Source organism: Pristiophorus japonicus, chromosome 16, assembly GCF_044704955.1.
Source record: "Pristiophorus japonicus isolate sPriJap1 chromosome 16, sPriJap1.hap1, whole genome shotgun sequence".
NCBI classification, from domain to species: Eukaryota; Metazoa; Chordata; class Chondrichthyes; family Pristiophoridae; genus Pristiophorus; species Pristiophorus japonicus.
This window is the reverse complement of record NC_091992.1, coordinates 76724493-76739684: the sequence shown is the minus strand read 5'-3', so window position 1 is coordinate 76739684 and position 15192 is coordinate 76724493. Positions and strand designations below refer to the sequence as shown.

Here is a 15192-nt window from a genome sequence, read left to right as displayed (position 1 = left end):
GGACATTCTTGCTATTGAGGGAGTGCAGCGAAGGTTCACCAGACTGATTCCCGGGATGGCGGGACTGACCTATCAAGAAAGACTGGATCAACTGGGCTTGTATTCACTGGAGTTCAGAAGAATGAGAGGGGACCTCACAGAAACATATAAAATTCTGACGGGGTTAGACAGGTTAGATGCAGGAAGAATGTTCCCAATGTTGGGGAAGTCCAGAACCAGAGGTCACAGTCTAAGGATAAGGGGTAAGCCATTTAGGACCGAGATGTGGAGGAACTTCTTCACCCACAGAGTGGTGAACCTGTGGAATTCTCTACCACAGAAAGTTGTTGAGGCCAATTCACTAAATATATTCAAAAAGGAGTTAGATGAGGTCCTTACTACTAGGGGGATCAAGGGGTATGGCGAGAAAGCAGGAATGGGGTACTGAAGTTGAATGTTCAGCCATGAACTCATTGAATGGCGGTGCAGGCTAGAAGGGCCGAATGGCCTACTCCTGCACCTATTTTCTATGTTTCTATGTTTCTCTATTATGCTGCGCGTCGCAATGTACGACATGTTGTTTTCCCGGTCAGCTTCCGTCAGGGTTACGCGTAGGCGCGTCATGAGCCAGGTGGCGAGGCCATACCCTTTGTCTCCCAGTAGCCAGCTCTGCCCTTCTGGCTGCTACTGAAACATGGCAGATATAACACTCTCGCGTAGAATGAACGCATCATGGCTGCTCCCAGGGTATCTTGCATCAACTGATATGATGCGATGCATGTCGTCACACACGAGCTGCACATTAATGGAGTGGAAGCCTTTTCTGTTCCTATACATCTCGGAATCCTCCAAAGGTGCTCGCAAGGTGATGTGGGTACAATCAATGCAGCCCTGTACCTTTGGGAAGCCAGCAATCCTGGAGAAGCCCACAGCCCTTTCACGCATTGCCTGGGCGGTCATGGGGAACTTTATGTAGTCATTCCTCCGGGCATATAGTGCAGCAGTCACCTGCTGAATGCAGCATGTGTTGCATGTTGAGAAATGGCGCCCACATCCCCAATTGTGGCCTGGAACGATCCAGATGCATAGAATGAAAGTGCAGCTGTTACTGACGCTTCTAGGTTGCAGGTCTGCTTTTACTAACTCACAGATCTCAGTTACAACTTCTTTGCGGAAACGCAGCCTTCTGACACAGTCTGCATCACTCAGATGCAGGTACGAATGCCTGTCTTGATATACCCGACATGGGTAAGGCCTTCTGCCCCTCATTCTACAGGCTCTGAGGTTCCTCATGCGGAGACGTTGAATCAATTGACTTCCCCCACAGCACCATCATGCAGAAGTCTTGCACAAGGTATGGCATTGTCAGTATTGCCCCCATAAATAAATTGTACCTTCGCAAGAAGCTCAAACCGGCAGGCAAGACAAGGTTCCTTGTTCTCTCTTCCCAAGATCAACGGCCAAGTATGGGCCACACCCAGGTCTGAGCAAGCGCAATGATTGGGAACACCCCCCCCACCCACCCGGGGATTCATTTGATGTGTAGTGTAGGCTTCTCATGCCTTCCATTCATCTTCCACAACCCCCATCTCCCCCCACGGGCTTCTTTTCTAGCCGAGCCCTGAGCCCGTGTCCGGGCGAGGGCCCGATTCTACCGGCCGACACTCCGATCCTCGAGCCCGGTTTGGAGATGCTTGGTGGTGATACGTCAGTTTTAAAAAAATGATAACTTAAAGAATTCCATTAAACTTCCGTTTCTAGCATTTTAAGTTTAAAAAATGTAAGCTTGATTATGGATATTTATGTGTTCTCGACTCCCTCCAAAACTTTGCATAAAAACAATGGCGTCTTTCTGCGCCGATTTATTGATGTGCCCAGAAGGTTTTTCGGGAGTAGTCACATACGCCGTTCTAGGAGGAATTTGGCCAAACTTCCACAATTGTGAAAAACTGGCACAGACATCAGGTTACACCTCCTGTGACGCAAAAAAAAACTAACCTAAAAAAATTGTGACTTACTGAGTTATGCTGGCGCACAAAGATTGGGGGGAACTTGGATTTTTAAATTTGCGCCAAAAAAACATCACAAATCTCTGGGGAAAATTGAGGCCGATATTTGGGGAGTGAACCCATTGTTAGAATTGACAAAATGTTCTCAGATAAGAAGCACTGCAAGACCTGCCAGTCATTCTACGCACCTGCCTCCATGACCGGACGCACAAGGGAGTGAAGGGTTATGGGGAGCGGGCGGGGAAGAGGAGTTGAGACCAAGATCAAATCAGCCATGATCTTATTGAATGGCAGAGCAAGCTCGAGGGGCCAGATGACCCACTCCTGCTCCTATTTCTTATGTTCTTGTGTTCAATCGGAAACGGGTACCCTGAACAACGAGGTCAATCTGCCGGCCGGCCCAGGGGACAGCGTGAGTGATGGTCTGTCCCATGTAACATGACACTCAGTCCACAGGCCCAACCCATGCAATGATGCGATCAGCCTGTACGGGATGCCCAAGTGACACACTGGTCATTCCCAATGGCTCCATCACATTATTGTCACTGGACTCATGCTTGAAGCTTCCGCAAGCGGTACGCAGAACCGAGCGAGTTCAACATCGAGTGGTGGGTCAGGCTTGGCTGCTTCCCCTCCCCCACGCCCGGAGAGCTCTCCGGATTGTTCCATCGCACCTACCAGTGTTATCGTGCCAGATTCGGATTTTCCAGATCTCACCCAGGTTGGCATCTGTCTCGATCTGAAAAACGTCCAGACTGTTCCGCTGGAATGCCCCTTCCTTGTCCAAGTGACGGGACCCGCTCTTGTTTAATCCGTACAGACTGATGCCCACGTGGGCTGTGGTACCTGCAGGAAAGAAAGACTTGCATTTACATAGCGCCTTTCACGACCTCAGAATGTCTCAAAGCGCTTTACAGCCAATGAAGCACTTTTTTTGAAGTGCAGTCACTGTTGTAATGCTGGAAACGGGGCAGCCAATTTATGCACAGCAAGCTCCCGCAAACAGCAATGTGATAATGACCAGATAATCTGTTTTTTTACATTGATTGAGGGATAAGTATTGGGCAGGACTCCCCTGCTCTTCCTCAAAATAGTGCCATGGGATCTTTTATGTCTACCTGAGAGGGCAGATGGGGCCTCAGTTTAATCTCTCATCTGGAAAACAGCACCTCCGACAGTGCAGCACTCCCTCAGTACTGCACTGGAGTGTTATGTGCTCAAGTCTCTGGAGTTGGTCTTGAACCTTGTGACTCAGAGGCGAGAGTGCTCCCCACTGAGTCACAGCTCGACAGTGACAGCCCCCGATAATAGAACCAGAAAATCTCGACATGCAGAATTGCCCGAAGGCCCTCACAGTTATCCTTTGAAGCTGCAGCTGACAGGAAACCCAGAACGTTGCATCACCACCTGGAAGGAATCACGATCATCTCAAAGTCAAGGAGACGATCACCAGCCATTCTCCAAGCATTGTGTAACAATTCAACTCACCCACACACCCCGCCGCACCCCGAGAACCAACAGCCCACTCCCCCTGCACCCCAAGAACCAATAGCCCACCCCCGCACCAAGCAAGTTGGAGTCCCATTCCCAACTGAGAAACAATATCCCCTCCCTCATGGTCAACATTTCACCCCTCCCCCCCACACACCCGAGAAGGAGCTCTCTCCCAATCGCCCCCCCACTCCCATCCCCAACAACCAATGACCATGCCCATCAAGCCTCTCCTTTGCCCCCTCCCATGTGCCATTAAGGATCTTTACACCTCCTCCTCTTGCCTCTCGGAGACACACCGTAGCATTCCGCCCCCAGCCAAGAGGCAACTGAGACCCGCTAACACCCTGACCCTCCATGTGCCAACGTATTCCATCCTCTCCGCACTGAGCGGGAGTTGCCCCCAGCAAACGCTGAATCAAGACTGAGACAGAAGATCAAGCTGGGCCCAATGACACCCTCTCAGTGTTCATCCTCCATCGCCCCCACTCCTCCATCCCCCTCTTCCCCTCCTCCTCCCCCTCTCCCATTCCCCATGTGCCTCCCCATCCCCTTTCAAATTCCTTTCCCACCCCACCCTCCCCACCTCACTGTGGAGAAAATGGACTTCACCCCTCCCCGCTAAGAAAAATCAGCCCAGCCTCCACCACCCACCCCTTCCAATTCCCACACCGACCCCCTTGTAATGTATGCTCCTGTCAGTCAGCTCACAGGTTTATAGAGCTGGTCAGTTGTGAGTGGCTGAGCCAGTCATGTGATGTTCACAAGACTCAATAAAACCCCAGCCAGTTGGGCTCGGGGATCCACGATGGAGCAGGTGGTTGTGAGCCTGGTGGATGAACTGATAATGTGTAGTGTGATTGTTCAACCTTTTGCTAATAAACCAACTAGTTCTTAATAGCAATGGCCCAGAAATCCTGGCCCCCCGGGTCCGTATGGAGTGTGTACGGACCTGGGAAGGCATCGGAAAAGCCGGTTTTCAGCACACAATGCGCATGCGCTGAAAACCGGCTTTTCCGATCGGTCAAGCTGGAGCCTGACAGATCTCACGCATATCAGGAGCGAGGACATTTGCACGGGCAAGATTGCGGGATTTACCGATATCCTGCCCAGCAAATGTCCTCAAAACTCTTGCGCCTGAGAAAAGCAGCGGCATAGCCTACTGTTACAGGCACAAGTGTTTAAAAACATGCAAAAACATTCTAAAATAAAGTCATAAAAACAATTTTATTGTTAAAAACCCTCCCCACTATGGTAAGTTTATTTTAAAGCGTAATTAAAAAAACGTTTTAAAAAATCAGAATAAATTTTTTTTTTATAAGACATAAATAACTTTAATTTAAATGAATCTTACATATGTAGTGTATATTTTCTATTTTCTATTAGTGTTTTGTGAGTTTGGGGGGCTTTCTCATTCATAATAATGGGAATTCCAACTTACGGAGCTCCCATTATTATGAATGGAAAAATACTGTACCTTGATTGGCTGCCCAGAGCCATGTGACTCCTGCTCCAGCTTACGGACGTCCCGCCGTGCATGCGCTACGACGCGCAGGGAGAGGAGGCCTCAGGACCGGGATCTCGAGTGGGCTCAGCATCTTTAGGTAAGGGCGCATTTTTTTTCCTTTTTTTCAGTGGTTTGCCTGTAGAAAGACCTCGAGAGCAATTTCCGGGCCAACGTGTTGCTCTGAATTCTTAAGCAAAGAACCCATGAAGCAAATACATTACACCCCTCTTCCACTCCCTCCCCATTCCCCTCCCCCATCTCTCACTCCCATCAGCCTCTGACTGGCTCTCTCCAGTAATACGCCCCTTCTTCTAACCTACTTGGCCTAAATTTTGCGCTTGATCTTGACTCCCCATGTGCCACGCCACGGGAGATAGGCTAATATATAATCAAAAACATATATACAAGTAACAGTCCAGTTAAAAAATTGCGCAGCAATGTATCTGGGACTCACTTGGAGCAGGATTGTACAGAAGGTGAGCTGTACAGGGTCCGGTCTGTGCTGAGTTTGCTGATCTGGACCAGGACAGATTTCGGCAGACATCCTTTCTTGATATAACTGTCTGCAATGCCCCAGAGATGGGCATCGGGCAATTCTGCTAGAGTTTCTGCTCCTGATCACTGTCCCGGAAACCCCCTGCACCTATTTATATATTTGTATATGGGAGGGAGAAAGCGAGGGAGAAAGGAGGGTATCTGTAATAATAAATCTCGGCCCGAAGATTTCGGCCTCTCCGATGTGCACACAGACCCAGCGAGGCTTCACAAATGCCTGTTCTCGGGACGCGATGACATGCGCTGAGTACCTCCTTTTCTGATGTGTCAAAATTTACTTAGACAGATCCAACGCATCCCCGCAGGAAGGACATCCATGGGGCAGAGATTGGGCTATTTGCCCAACTCTTGCCAGCAAATGACCTTCAAACTCTTACCCCTGATAAAAGCCGGTGCATAACCGACTTTTACCAGCTTAAAAGTTTAAAAATATAGAAAGATTCAATTTAATCACTCATTTTTATATTAAAAACCCTGTTCATTAAGGTAAGTTTATTTTTAACCCTATTAAAACACATTAAAAAACATTTCAAAAAATAATTTTTTTCGAAAACATTAAATTTCAAGTAATTTTAAATATATGAGGTGTTTTTTAATTTATTGTGTTGTGTTTCTGTGTTTTAGGGGGTTATTCTCATTGATAGTAATGGGAGCTCATAAAATCAGAGCTCCCAATATTATCAATACGAATACTGGATAATGATTGGTGGTCCAGGCCCACGTGACCCCAGCAGATGTGAACGTATCTGGAAAACATGTTCCCGTGCGTTGCGCAGCAAATGAAGGCCTCCGACCAGGATCCTACGTTCCTCCGAGACCACCAGGTATTTGAGTAGATTTGTTTTGGATCAGAGGCGTTCGTCCGAAGGAAGCCTCCGAACACAATTCTCCCCCCCCCCCTTATATCGATGTCACTTCCTGTCTGTGCCACGTGATTTCCTGTTGCCTGGTTTCTGTCACACGTTCTGTGTCAGTGTGTGTCCCGTTATAAGTTCTTACCCGAGTTCCTGCTCCAGCCGGTTTTCACCATGACTCCGTACTTGTAGTGCCCATGCTGCCCACAGAGCGGGGTGATGCCCACATGGTTGATGTCGATGTAGTCCAGCTTGTGGGCAATAAGAGCCATCACAACGTAGACAGCAAACACCAAGGCACAGGTGATTGCCACCACCAGGTTCTGCACCGGTCGTTTTGCCTGCGGGGAAAAAAGCCGCTGAATCACACAAGAGCTGTATGGGTTACCAGGGGAGAGTTGGAGATTTGACTGAATAACCTTTTGTTGGCCGGTGCAGATATAATGGTAAGTATTGCAGGGAATCGAATACAGCCAGGGTGAACTCCTCGACTAGTTTCGCTCACCTGGATAGGTCGGAGAGGAATTTGCCCAGATTTTTTTTCTCCCAAAATTGGCCTGGGTTTTTTTCTGGTTTTTGCCTCTCCCAGGAGATCACATGGCTCCGGTTGGGTTGGAGTGTCGAAGGTTTCAGTATCAGGGGTGTCCCAGTTGTGTGAGACGGACTGGTTGGGCTGGGTGCTCTTTATCTTTCCGCCATTGTTCATAGGTTTATATGTAACCTTCAGGGCTGCTGACCGAGGGCCGTGTGGCTCTTTGTCAGCCGGCGTGGACACGATGGGCCGAAATGGCCTCCTTCTGCGCTGTAAATTTCTATGTTTCCATGACCGATAAAGGTATGCAGGACTCCACACGATGGTCTGCTCCGTGTCGACGGGAACAGGACGGCATATATTTCTGTCTACACTGGCTTCACACCAACGACAGAATGCGAGCAGCCTGGGGCTGGCTGGTACGATGAGTCACGCAGGTTTCAACCTAACGGGGTAACAGCTCGACCCCATCCTGGTCTCCAGTCTATATGTGAAGTGAGTTTGAGGCACTCTCCACAAAGACCCACAGAGCTGGCATCATTTGGCAGCCCCGGGCACAGGGACAGTCAGGGATACTCATTCAGCAGCAGAGGGAGATTTACTCCCATCGGGCACAGCATCAACAGTGAGCACCAAACACTAAGTACAATCTCCAACACTGGCACACTAACCTGACTAAAGAGGCAATTAACATGGAAGGCTTGCATCGTACAGGGCCTTTAAAATTCACAGCTTAGTGTACACAGTGTTATTAATAGTATGTACATTGTTATTAATAGTACATAGAGCATTACTAACAACTTGCATTTATATCACGCCTTTAACATAGTAAAATGTCCCAAGGCGCTTCACAGGAGTGTTTTAAGACAAAACAAATACATTTGATACCGAGCCACATAAGAAGAAATTACGGCAGATCAAAGAGGTAGGTTTTAAGGAGCATCTTGAAGGAGGAAAGAGAGGTAGAGAGGTTTAGGGAGGGAGTTCCAGAGCTTGGGGCCCAGGCAGCTGAAGGCACGGCCACCGATGGTTGAGTGATTATAATCAGGGATGCTCAAGAGGGCAGAATTTGAGGAACGCAGACATCTTGGGGAGTTGTGAGGCTGAAGGAGATTACAGAGATGGGGAGGGGCGAGGCCATGGAGGGATTTGTAAACGAGAATGAGAATTTTGAAATCGATGCATTGCTTAACCGGGAGCCAATGTAGGTCAGAGAGCGCAGGGGTGATGTGTGAGCAGGACTTGGTGCGAGTTAGGACATGGGCTGCGGAGTTTTGGATGACCTCAAGTTTACGTAGGGTAGAATGTGGGAGGCCAGTCAGTAGTGTGTTGGAATAGTCATGTGAGGGTTTCAGCGGCAGATGAGCTGAGGCAGGGGCAGAGATGGGCATTGTTACGGAGGTGGAAATAGGCGGTCTTAGTTATGCCACGGATATGTGGCCGGAAGCTCATTTAAAAGGAGGCAGACAAAAATCAGGAAACTGTAGACCAGTTAGCCTAACATCTGTCTTTGGGAAAATGCTGGAGTCCATTTTTAAGGAAGTACTAGAGGGACATTTGGAAAAGTATAATTCAATCAAACAGAGTCAGCATGGTTTTATGAAAGGGAAATCATGTTTGACAAATTTGCTGGAGTTCTTTGAAGATGTAACGAACAGGGTGGATAAAGGGGAACCAGTGGATGTGGTATATTTGGATTCCCAGAAGGCATTCGATAAGATGCCACATAAAAGGTTACTGCACAAGATAAAAGTTCACGGGGTTGGGGGGAATGTATTAGCATGGATAGAGGATTGGCTAACTCAGAATGTTGCAAGGAGCGTCGGTTACTGGGAGTTTGTGTTACAGGGAGGTGGTTTTACAGTTGCGCTGTTGAAATATCGCTACGTGGAACCATTGTCGGAACGTGGAAGAACGAAGTGCGCAGTGTACGTACCGGAGGGAGAAATTCCACGGCGTCTGGGGACATGAAGAGGCTGGCTCCGAAGACGGAGAGGTGCTGAGTCAGGCACACAGCTTCCTCCGGCCTGGTCCAGTGTGTGGGCACGATGCCGTCTGTCCTCCAGCGCAGGCTCTGGAAGTCGAAGTACTGGCACAGCGAGGTGTACACGGTGACGGAGACGCTGACTCGTGCAGAGGTGAAGTGGCTGGACACGGTGACGTCGAGCCCCTCGCTGGTGGCGTCGTATACCCTGCAATAACCAGGGGTCAGCGGGTCAGTGTTCGAAGACCAGGCCCTCAAATCTGCCACCAAGCTCATGGTCTACAGGGCTGTAGTAATACCCGCCCTCCTGTATGCTTCAGAGTCATGGACCATGTACAGCAGACAACTCAAGTCGCTGGAGAAATACCACCAACGATGTCTCTGCAAGATCCTGCAAATCCCCTGGGAGGACAGACGCACCAACGTTAGCGTCCTCGACCAGGCCAACATCCCCAGCATCGAAGCACTGACCATACTTGATCAGCTCCGCTGGGCAGGCCACATCGATCCAATGCCTGACACGAGACTCCCAAAGCAAGCGCTCTACTCGGAACTCCTTCACAGCAAACAAGCCAAAGGTGGGCAGAGGAAACATTACAAGGACACCCTCAAAGCCTCCCTGATAAAATGCAAAATCCCCACCGACACCTGGGAGTCCCTGGCCAAAGACCGCCCGAAGTGCAGGAAATGCATCCGGGAGGGCGCTGAGCTCCTCGAGTCTCGACGCCGAGAGCATACAGAAAGCAAGCGCAGGCAGCGGAAAGTGTGTGCGGCAAACCAGTCCCACCCACCCTTTCCTCAACAACTATCTGTCCCACCTGTGACAGGGACTGTGGTTCCCATTTTGGACTGTTTAGCCACTTAAGGACTCATGTTTAGAGTGGAAGCAAGTCTTCCTCGATTGCGAGAGACTGCCTCTGATGATGATGCAGGGATCCCGGCTTCAAGGGGGAGTCTCAGCTGCTGGCAGAGAGAACATGGCACACACTGGATCCCTGCACACACCATGCCAGTCAGAGACCACTTCCTGACCAGAGTGCCCGCAACTCACACCCCATTAACCACATCTCCCAGGAGTCTCGCGACCACATATCTAATTGGATAGCTGTTCCAAAGGGCTGGCACCGGCACGGTGCGCCCAATGGCCTCCTTCTGTTGTGCCGTGACTCAGTTGGTAGGAGCAGGAGTAGGCCATTCGGCCCCTCGAGCCTGCTCTGCCATTCAATGGGATCATGACTGATCTTCCACCTCAACTCCACTTTCCTGCAATGTCCCCATATCCCTTGATTCCCTTTAATATCCAAAAATCTCTCTATCTCTGTCTTGAATATACTCAATGACTGAGTCTCCACAGCCCACTGGGGTAGAGAATTCCAAAGAATTACCACCCTCTGAGTGAAGAAGTTTCTCCTCAGCTCAGTCCTAAATGGCCGACCCCTTATCCCGAGACTGTGACCCCTGGTTCTAGACTCCTCAGCCAGAGGAACATCCTCCCAGCATCTACCCTGTCAAGCCCTGTAAGAATTTTGTATGTTTCAATGAGATCACCTCTCATTCTTCTAAACTCTAGGGAATATAAGCCTAGTCTGCTCAATCTCTCCTGATAGGATAATCTCCCCATCCCAGGAATCAGTCTGGTGAACCTTCGATACACTCCCTCAATGGCAAATATATCCTTCCCTAGGTAAACTGGAACATGGCCCTTGGGATGACGATGTTCGGTGGGCTGGGAATGCCTGCACCATCCAGTAAGGACGGGGTCTCCATGGGCTCGCTTTACCAGCTCCGAGGTGGGAGTGTCACCACTGAGCCACAGGCTGCTTCCCCAGGAAAGGCTCCAAGATCCCTGTGTCTCCCCAAAGGAGAAATGGCTACCAAATCTGCCACCTGCCCCGTGAACAAAAGCCGAGACTGAGCCTCGTTCTCGGCCACTAAGTAACGTTCCAGCGCGCGCTCTGAGCCCGCGCACGATAGACTCTACTCACTCCGGTGACAGGAAAATGGTGTGCTCGGCGCTCCAGCTGCTAGTGGGGGAAGGCAGCGCGATTCTCCTCGTGGCGTTGTGCAGGGACCCGTTAAGGCGCGAGTCGTTGTGCACGTGGACACGGACGTAGCGGTCCGGGTCCTGAGCTCCTCCGAAGTCTGGAGAGAGAGAGAGATATTCCAAATCATTCGGGAAAGGTCCGGCCTCCTGGGAATGGTGAGGAGTTCTGGGATGGCAGCTAGGGAGCCACTGGATAGTGAAATGGGCTTAAATATAGGCAACGGCATCTAGCTGTCCATGGGAACTTTGCAAACTGGAAAGGTGTCAAAGTGGGATTGCCACGGAGATGTTCCTGGGGTCTTGCTACTAACTTTCTTTTTCGTTTTCCAATTATCTCCTGCGCTCCTGAAAGTGCTGAGTCATGCTGAGGCTTGATCCCATGCTTGCTGCCAGCCTGCAACGCCCCCCGCCATCTCCCCACCTCCTCCCCCCTGACCTGCCCCCACCCCCACCTCCCACCCCCACTCCTCCAACCCCACCTCCCACCATCTCCAAACCCCCCTCCACCTCTCCCCCGCCCCCAATCACCCCACTGCGATGCTTCATCGTTCTTGCTGCGTGAGCCCATGCAGAGAGTTGCACCGAGCTATTTGACAGTGGAGGCCAACACGGCCGAACCCGATCCTGACCCGACCCGGCGTCCACACCAGTGCTCCGTCTCGCAGAGGTCACTGGGTCACAATCTGGAGCAGGAACCCCGGCCGATTGAGGAGGTCAATCGCAGCAACTCAATGGCTGCCCTCGGCTGGGATCGGCTCACTCAGTACACACCTCGGATCCTCTTCTCTGCATCCCCTTACTGTTGCACTGAGACAGTGCCTTAGCCCACCAGGCAACTGAGGGAGCACATATACACACTGGGCAAGGATGTCGTAACCAACTTTCAAACAGTACCAGAGAGAAGGCAGGGTAAGCAATAAGGAACAATGCAACTGTTCTCAGAAGGGCTTAAACCTTTTAGGTAACTGGGCCAATATGCGGCAGCTGCAGTTCAGTGTGATTCAGTGTTAGACATTCTGGAGAGACTAGTTGAGATCTGTTGTCTCTGAGCCAGGAATGAGAGGTCGCGATGCAGAGTCATTAAGAGATGATACTCACAGACACATGCGACGATGCAAAGGCTGCGGGGGAACTCACGTTACAGTTACAGGAGGAGGGCAATCAGATCCTCGAGTCTGTTCTACCATTCCAGTACATTTTGCTCAATCTGTAGCTCAACTCCATTTAGTTTGCTTTTCTCCATATTCTCTGATATCCTTACCTACCAAAACTCTACAGTACAGTGAGTACAAGGTACGGTATAGTACAACAACAACACATTTATATAGTGCCTTTAACATAGTAAAACGTCCTAGGGCACCTCACGGGAGCGTTATCAGATAACATTTGACACCAAGCCACATAAGGAGATATTAAAGCAGGTGATCAAAAGCTTGGTCAAAGAAGTATGTTTTAAAGAGCGTCTTAAAGGAGGAAAGAGAGGTGGAGAGGTTTCGGGAGGGAATTCCAGAGCTTAGAACCCAGATGGCTGAAGACACGGCCAGCAATGGTAGTGAAAGAAATAAGAGTTCTCGGAGGGTTGTGGGGCTGGAGGAGGTTACAGAGACAGCGAGGGGCGAGGCCATGGAGGGATTTGAAAACTAGGATAGCAATTTTAAATTTGAGTCGTTGCTGGACCAGAAGCCAGTGTGGGTCGGGGAGCACAGAGGTGATGGGTGACCAGAACCTGGTCTGAGTTACGATCCCGGCAGAAAAGACTTGGATGAGATCGAGCTTACGGAGAAGGGAAGGTGGAAGGAAGGCCAGGAGAGTGTTGGAATGGTTGATGAGGGGTTCAGTAGCAGATGTGCAGAGGCAAAGATGGAGATGGGCGATGATAGAAGTAAGAGGTCTTGGTGATGGAGAAGGTATGACACATAGAAACTTGGAAAATAGGAGCAGTAGTCGGCCATTCGGCCCTTCGAGCCTGCACCGCCATTCAATATGATCATGGCTGATCCTCTATTGCAATATCATATTCCCGCTTTTTCCCCATACCCCTTGATGCCTTTTGTGTCTAGAAATCTATCTATCTCCCTCTTAAATATATTCAGTGACTCAGTAATCAGAGTTGGCGACTCCACGCCTTGCTCCATTTTAACTGACCCCGCGCTCACCCAGTCTCTGCCCGGCGGGGGTTAAAATCGCAATGACGATATTTTCTCTCTCTCTCTAAAGCCGTTACGCAGCAATCAGCGAGTGGCAGCGGTGGTCGAAGGACTGCCGTACCTAACAGGGCCAAGCGTAGGCGGATGTGGAGCCCGGCCGCCCGGTTGCTGTTGACGGGCCGGACGGTGAAGTTCAGGCTCTCCCCGGGGCTGAGGGTCCTCGCCGGCCCGCCGTGCTCCAGCCGCCGCACCCCCCCGTCCGCCAGCGTGACGCGGATGGACCTGTCGGCGGACAGGCCGCGGACGGGCACCGGGAGCCCCCGCGGGCCGCTGAACTCCATGGAGCCCAGGCGGGTGGAGACGCGGTAGTTGCCGATGGAGCCCGCCGGGAAGGGGTTGACCCCCAGGCTCATGGTGACCTGGACCAGCTCGCGGTTGGCCGACAGTTGGCGGGACAGCGCCGGCGGGAGGTGGAAGTGGCAGCGGTCCGCGGGCCAGGCGCACAGCAGGTTGAAGGGGTCCGTCCTCTTGGCCTGCACCTCGATCTGCGGGACGGACAGCAACAAAAGCTCCTCGTTGAGGACACGGGAGCGCATGAGGGACTGGACCAGTTTGTTGGTCAGCTGGAAGATGGACGCAGAAGTGACCAGGTCGCCTCCCCTCTCAGTCCCGTCATTCGGACCAGAGTCTATGGCAGCCATTGCAGCACCTGTAAGAGAGGAACACAAAAACAGGTCGGCCCATCATCGCATTGTCATCTCCGTCATATTGCAGCCAACGCGGGCAGCCGCGGAAACAACCCTGGGAGGAATTGCAGACAGCGATTGGGAATAAATCCAGGAGTGAAGGGGCGGGGAATGGCCAGGAATAACTTGCATGACTGGGAATAATGGTGGGAGAAAGGGAGAGGAAGTGGTTGGGAATAAACCCAGGAGTGAAAGGTGGGGGCAGGACCAGGAATAACTCAAAAGTGACTGGGAATAACGGTGGGAGAGAGGTGGCAGGAGTGATAGGGAATTGCTCCCGGCACTATTTGTTTCAAAGAACGTCGGTATCAGACATGGGAAGGTAGTGCAGCAATGTAGTGCTGGCTATGAGCAGTATCCTGAGGGAATTGTGTGAAACGTGCTTACTGAACTCTTGATCAAACCGGTGTGGGAAGAGACTTGTGGCGGGGGTGGGGGAGGGGTGGGTTACTGTGTCAACAATGTCACACAACACGAGGTACTTGGGAAAGGTGTCGGAGTACTCCGCCTCCCTGTGGGATAACCCACAGTCTCTTTCCCCCTTTCCCCTGTGGGAACAGGAAGATCCTAAACACTACCCAGTTAGTGCCCCGAGGGTATCGGGCATTTCTCAAAGACCAGTGCTAAGGAAGTGAGCATCTGTGCACAAAGAAAGGACTTGCATTTATATAGCGCCTTTCACAACCTCAGGGTGTCCCAACACATCTTACAGCCAATGAAGGGCTTTTGAAAATGTATTCACTTGCGTAATGTAGAAAACACGGCAGCCAATTGGCGCACAGCAAGATCCAATAATTTATTCTTTAATGATGTTGGTTGAGGGATAAATATTGGGCGAATTTCTCAGCTCTTCTTCAGAATAGTGCCATGGGGTCTTGTACACCCACTCCGACAGTGCAGCGCTCCCTCAGCACTGCACTGGAGAGCCAACCAAGATTATATACTCAAATCTCTGGAGTGGGACTTGAACCCACACCCTTCTAACTCAGAGACAAGAGCACTATCCACTGAGCCATAGCTGATACAAGGATAACAGTCCCTGTGATCAATGTGAAGATCCCAGCAATGGCACTTTCTTTATGACAATAGCTCGAATATACTGGCACATAGAGGTGCTGGGTACCTAGGATTCTCAGGATGCTTGTTCCGACCTCAATGGGCGTGGCCGACCCTTGACCTGTCTCATTCCCGATGATGTCAATCATTCGTTTGCTCATCTTCAGACTTCCTGACAGGCCCCGCCCCCTGAGAAACTCTCGAGGGAAAGCCTGTGGGGGAAAAGCATCCATTTATAAAATGAAAAAATCTTGAGTGCTCATTCATCGCCACACCTGAAAGAATGTC

General features: G+C 50.7%; 1 protein-coding gene across 1 annotated transcript in view; it reads right to left on the bottom strand.

The window, feature by feature from the left end:
• The window catches only part of pkd1b (polycystic kidney disease 1b), a 370954-nt gene that overhangs the window by 82946 nt on the left and 272816 nt on the right, over positions 1-15192 (bottom strand). Inside the window, exons 18-23 of the mRNA XM_070856829.1 lie at positions 14972-15116; positions 13224-13811; positions 10897-11053; positions 8864-9119; positions 6541-6736; positions 2667-2834 (exon numbers count right to left, since the gene is read on the bottom strand). Of these exons, the coding sequence (XP_070712930.1) occupies positions 2667-2834; positions 6541-6736; positions 8864-9119; positions 10897-11053; positions 13224-13811; positions 14972-15116 (1510 nt within the window). The remainder of the gene's footprint in view (positions 1-2666; positions 2835-6540; positions 6737-8863; positions 9120-10896; positions 11054-13223; positions 13812-14971; positions 15117-15192) is intronic.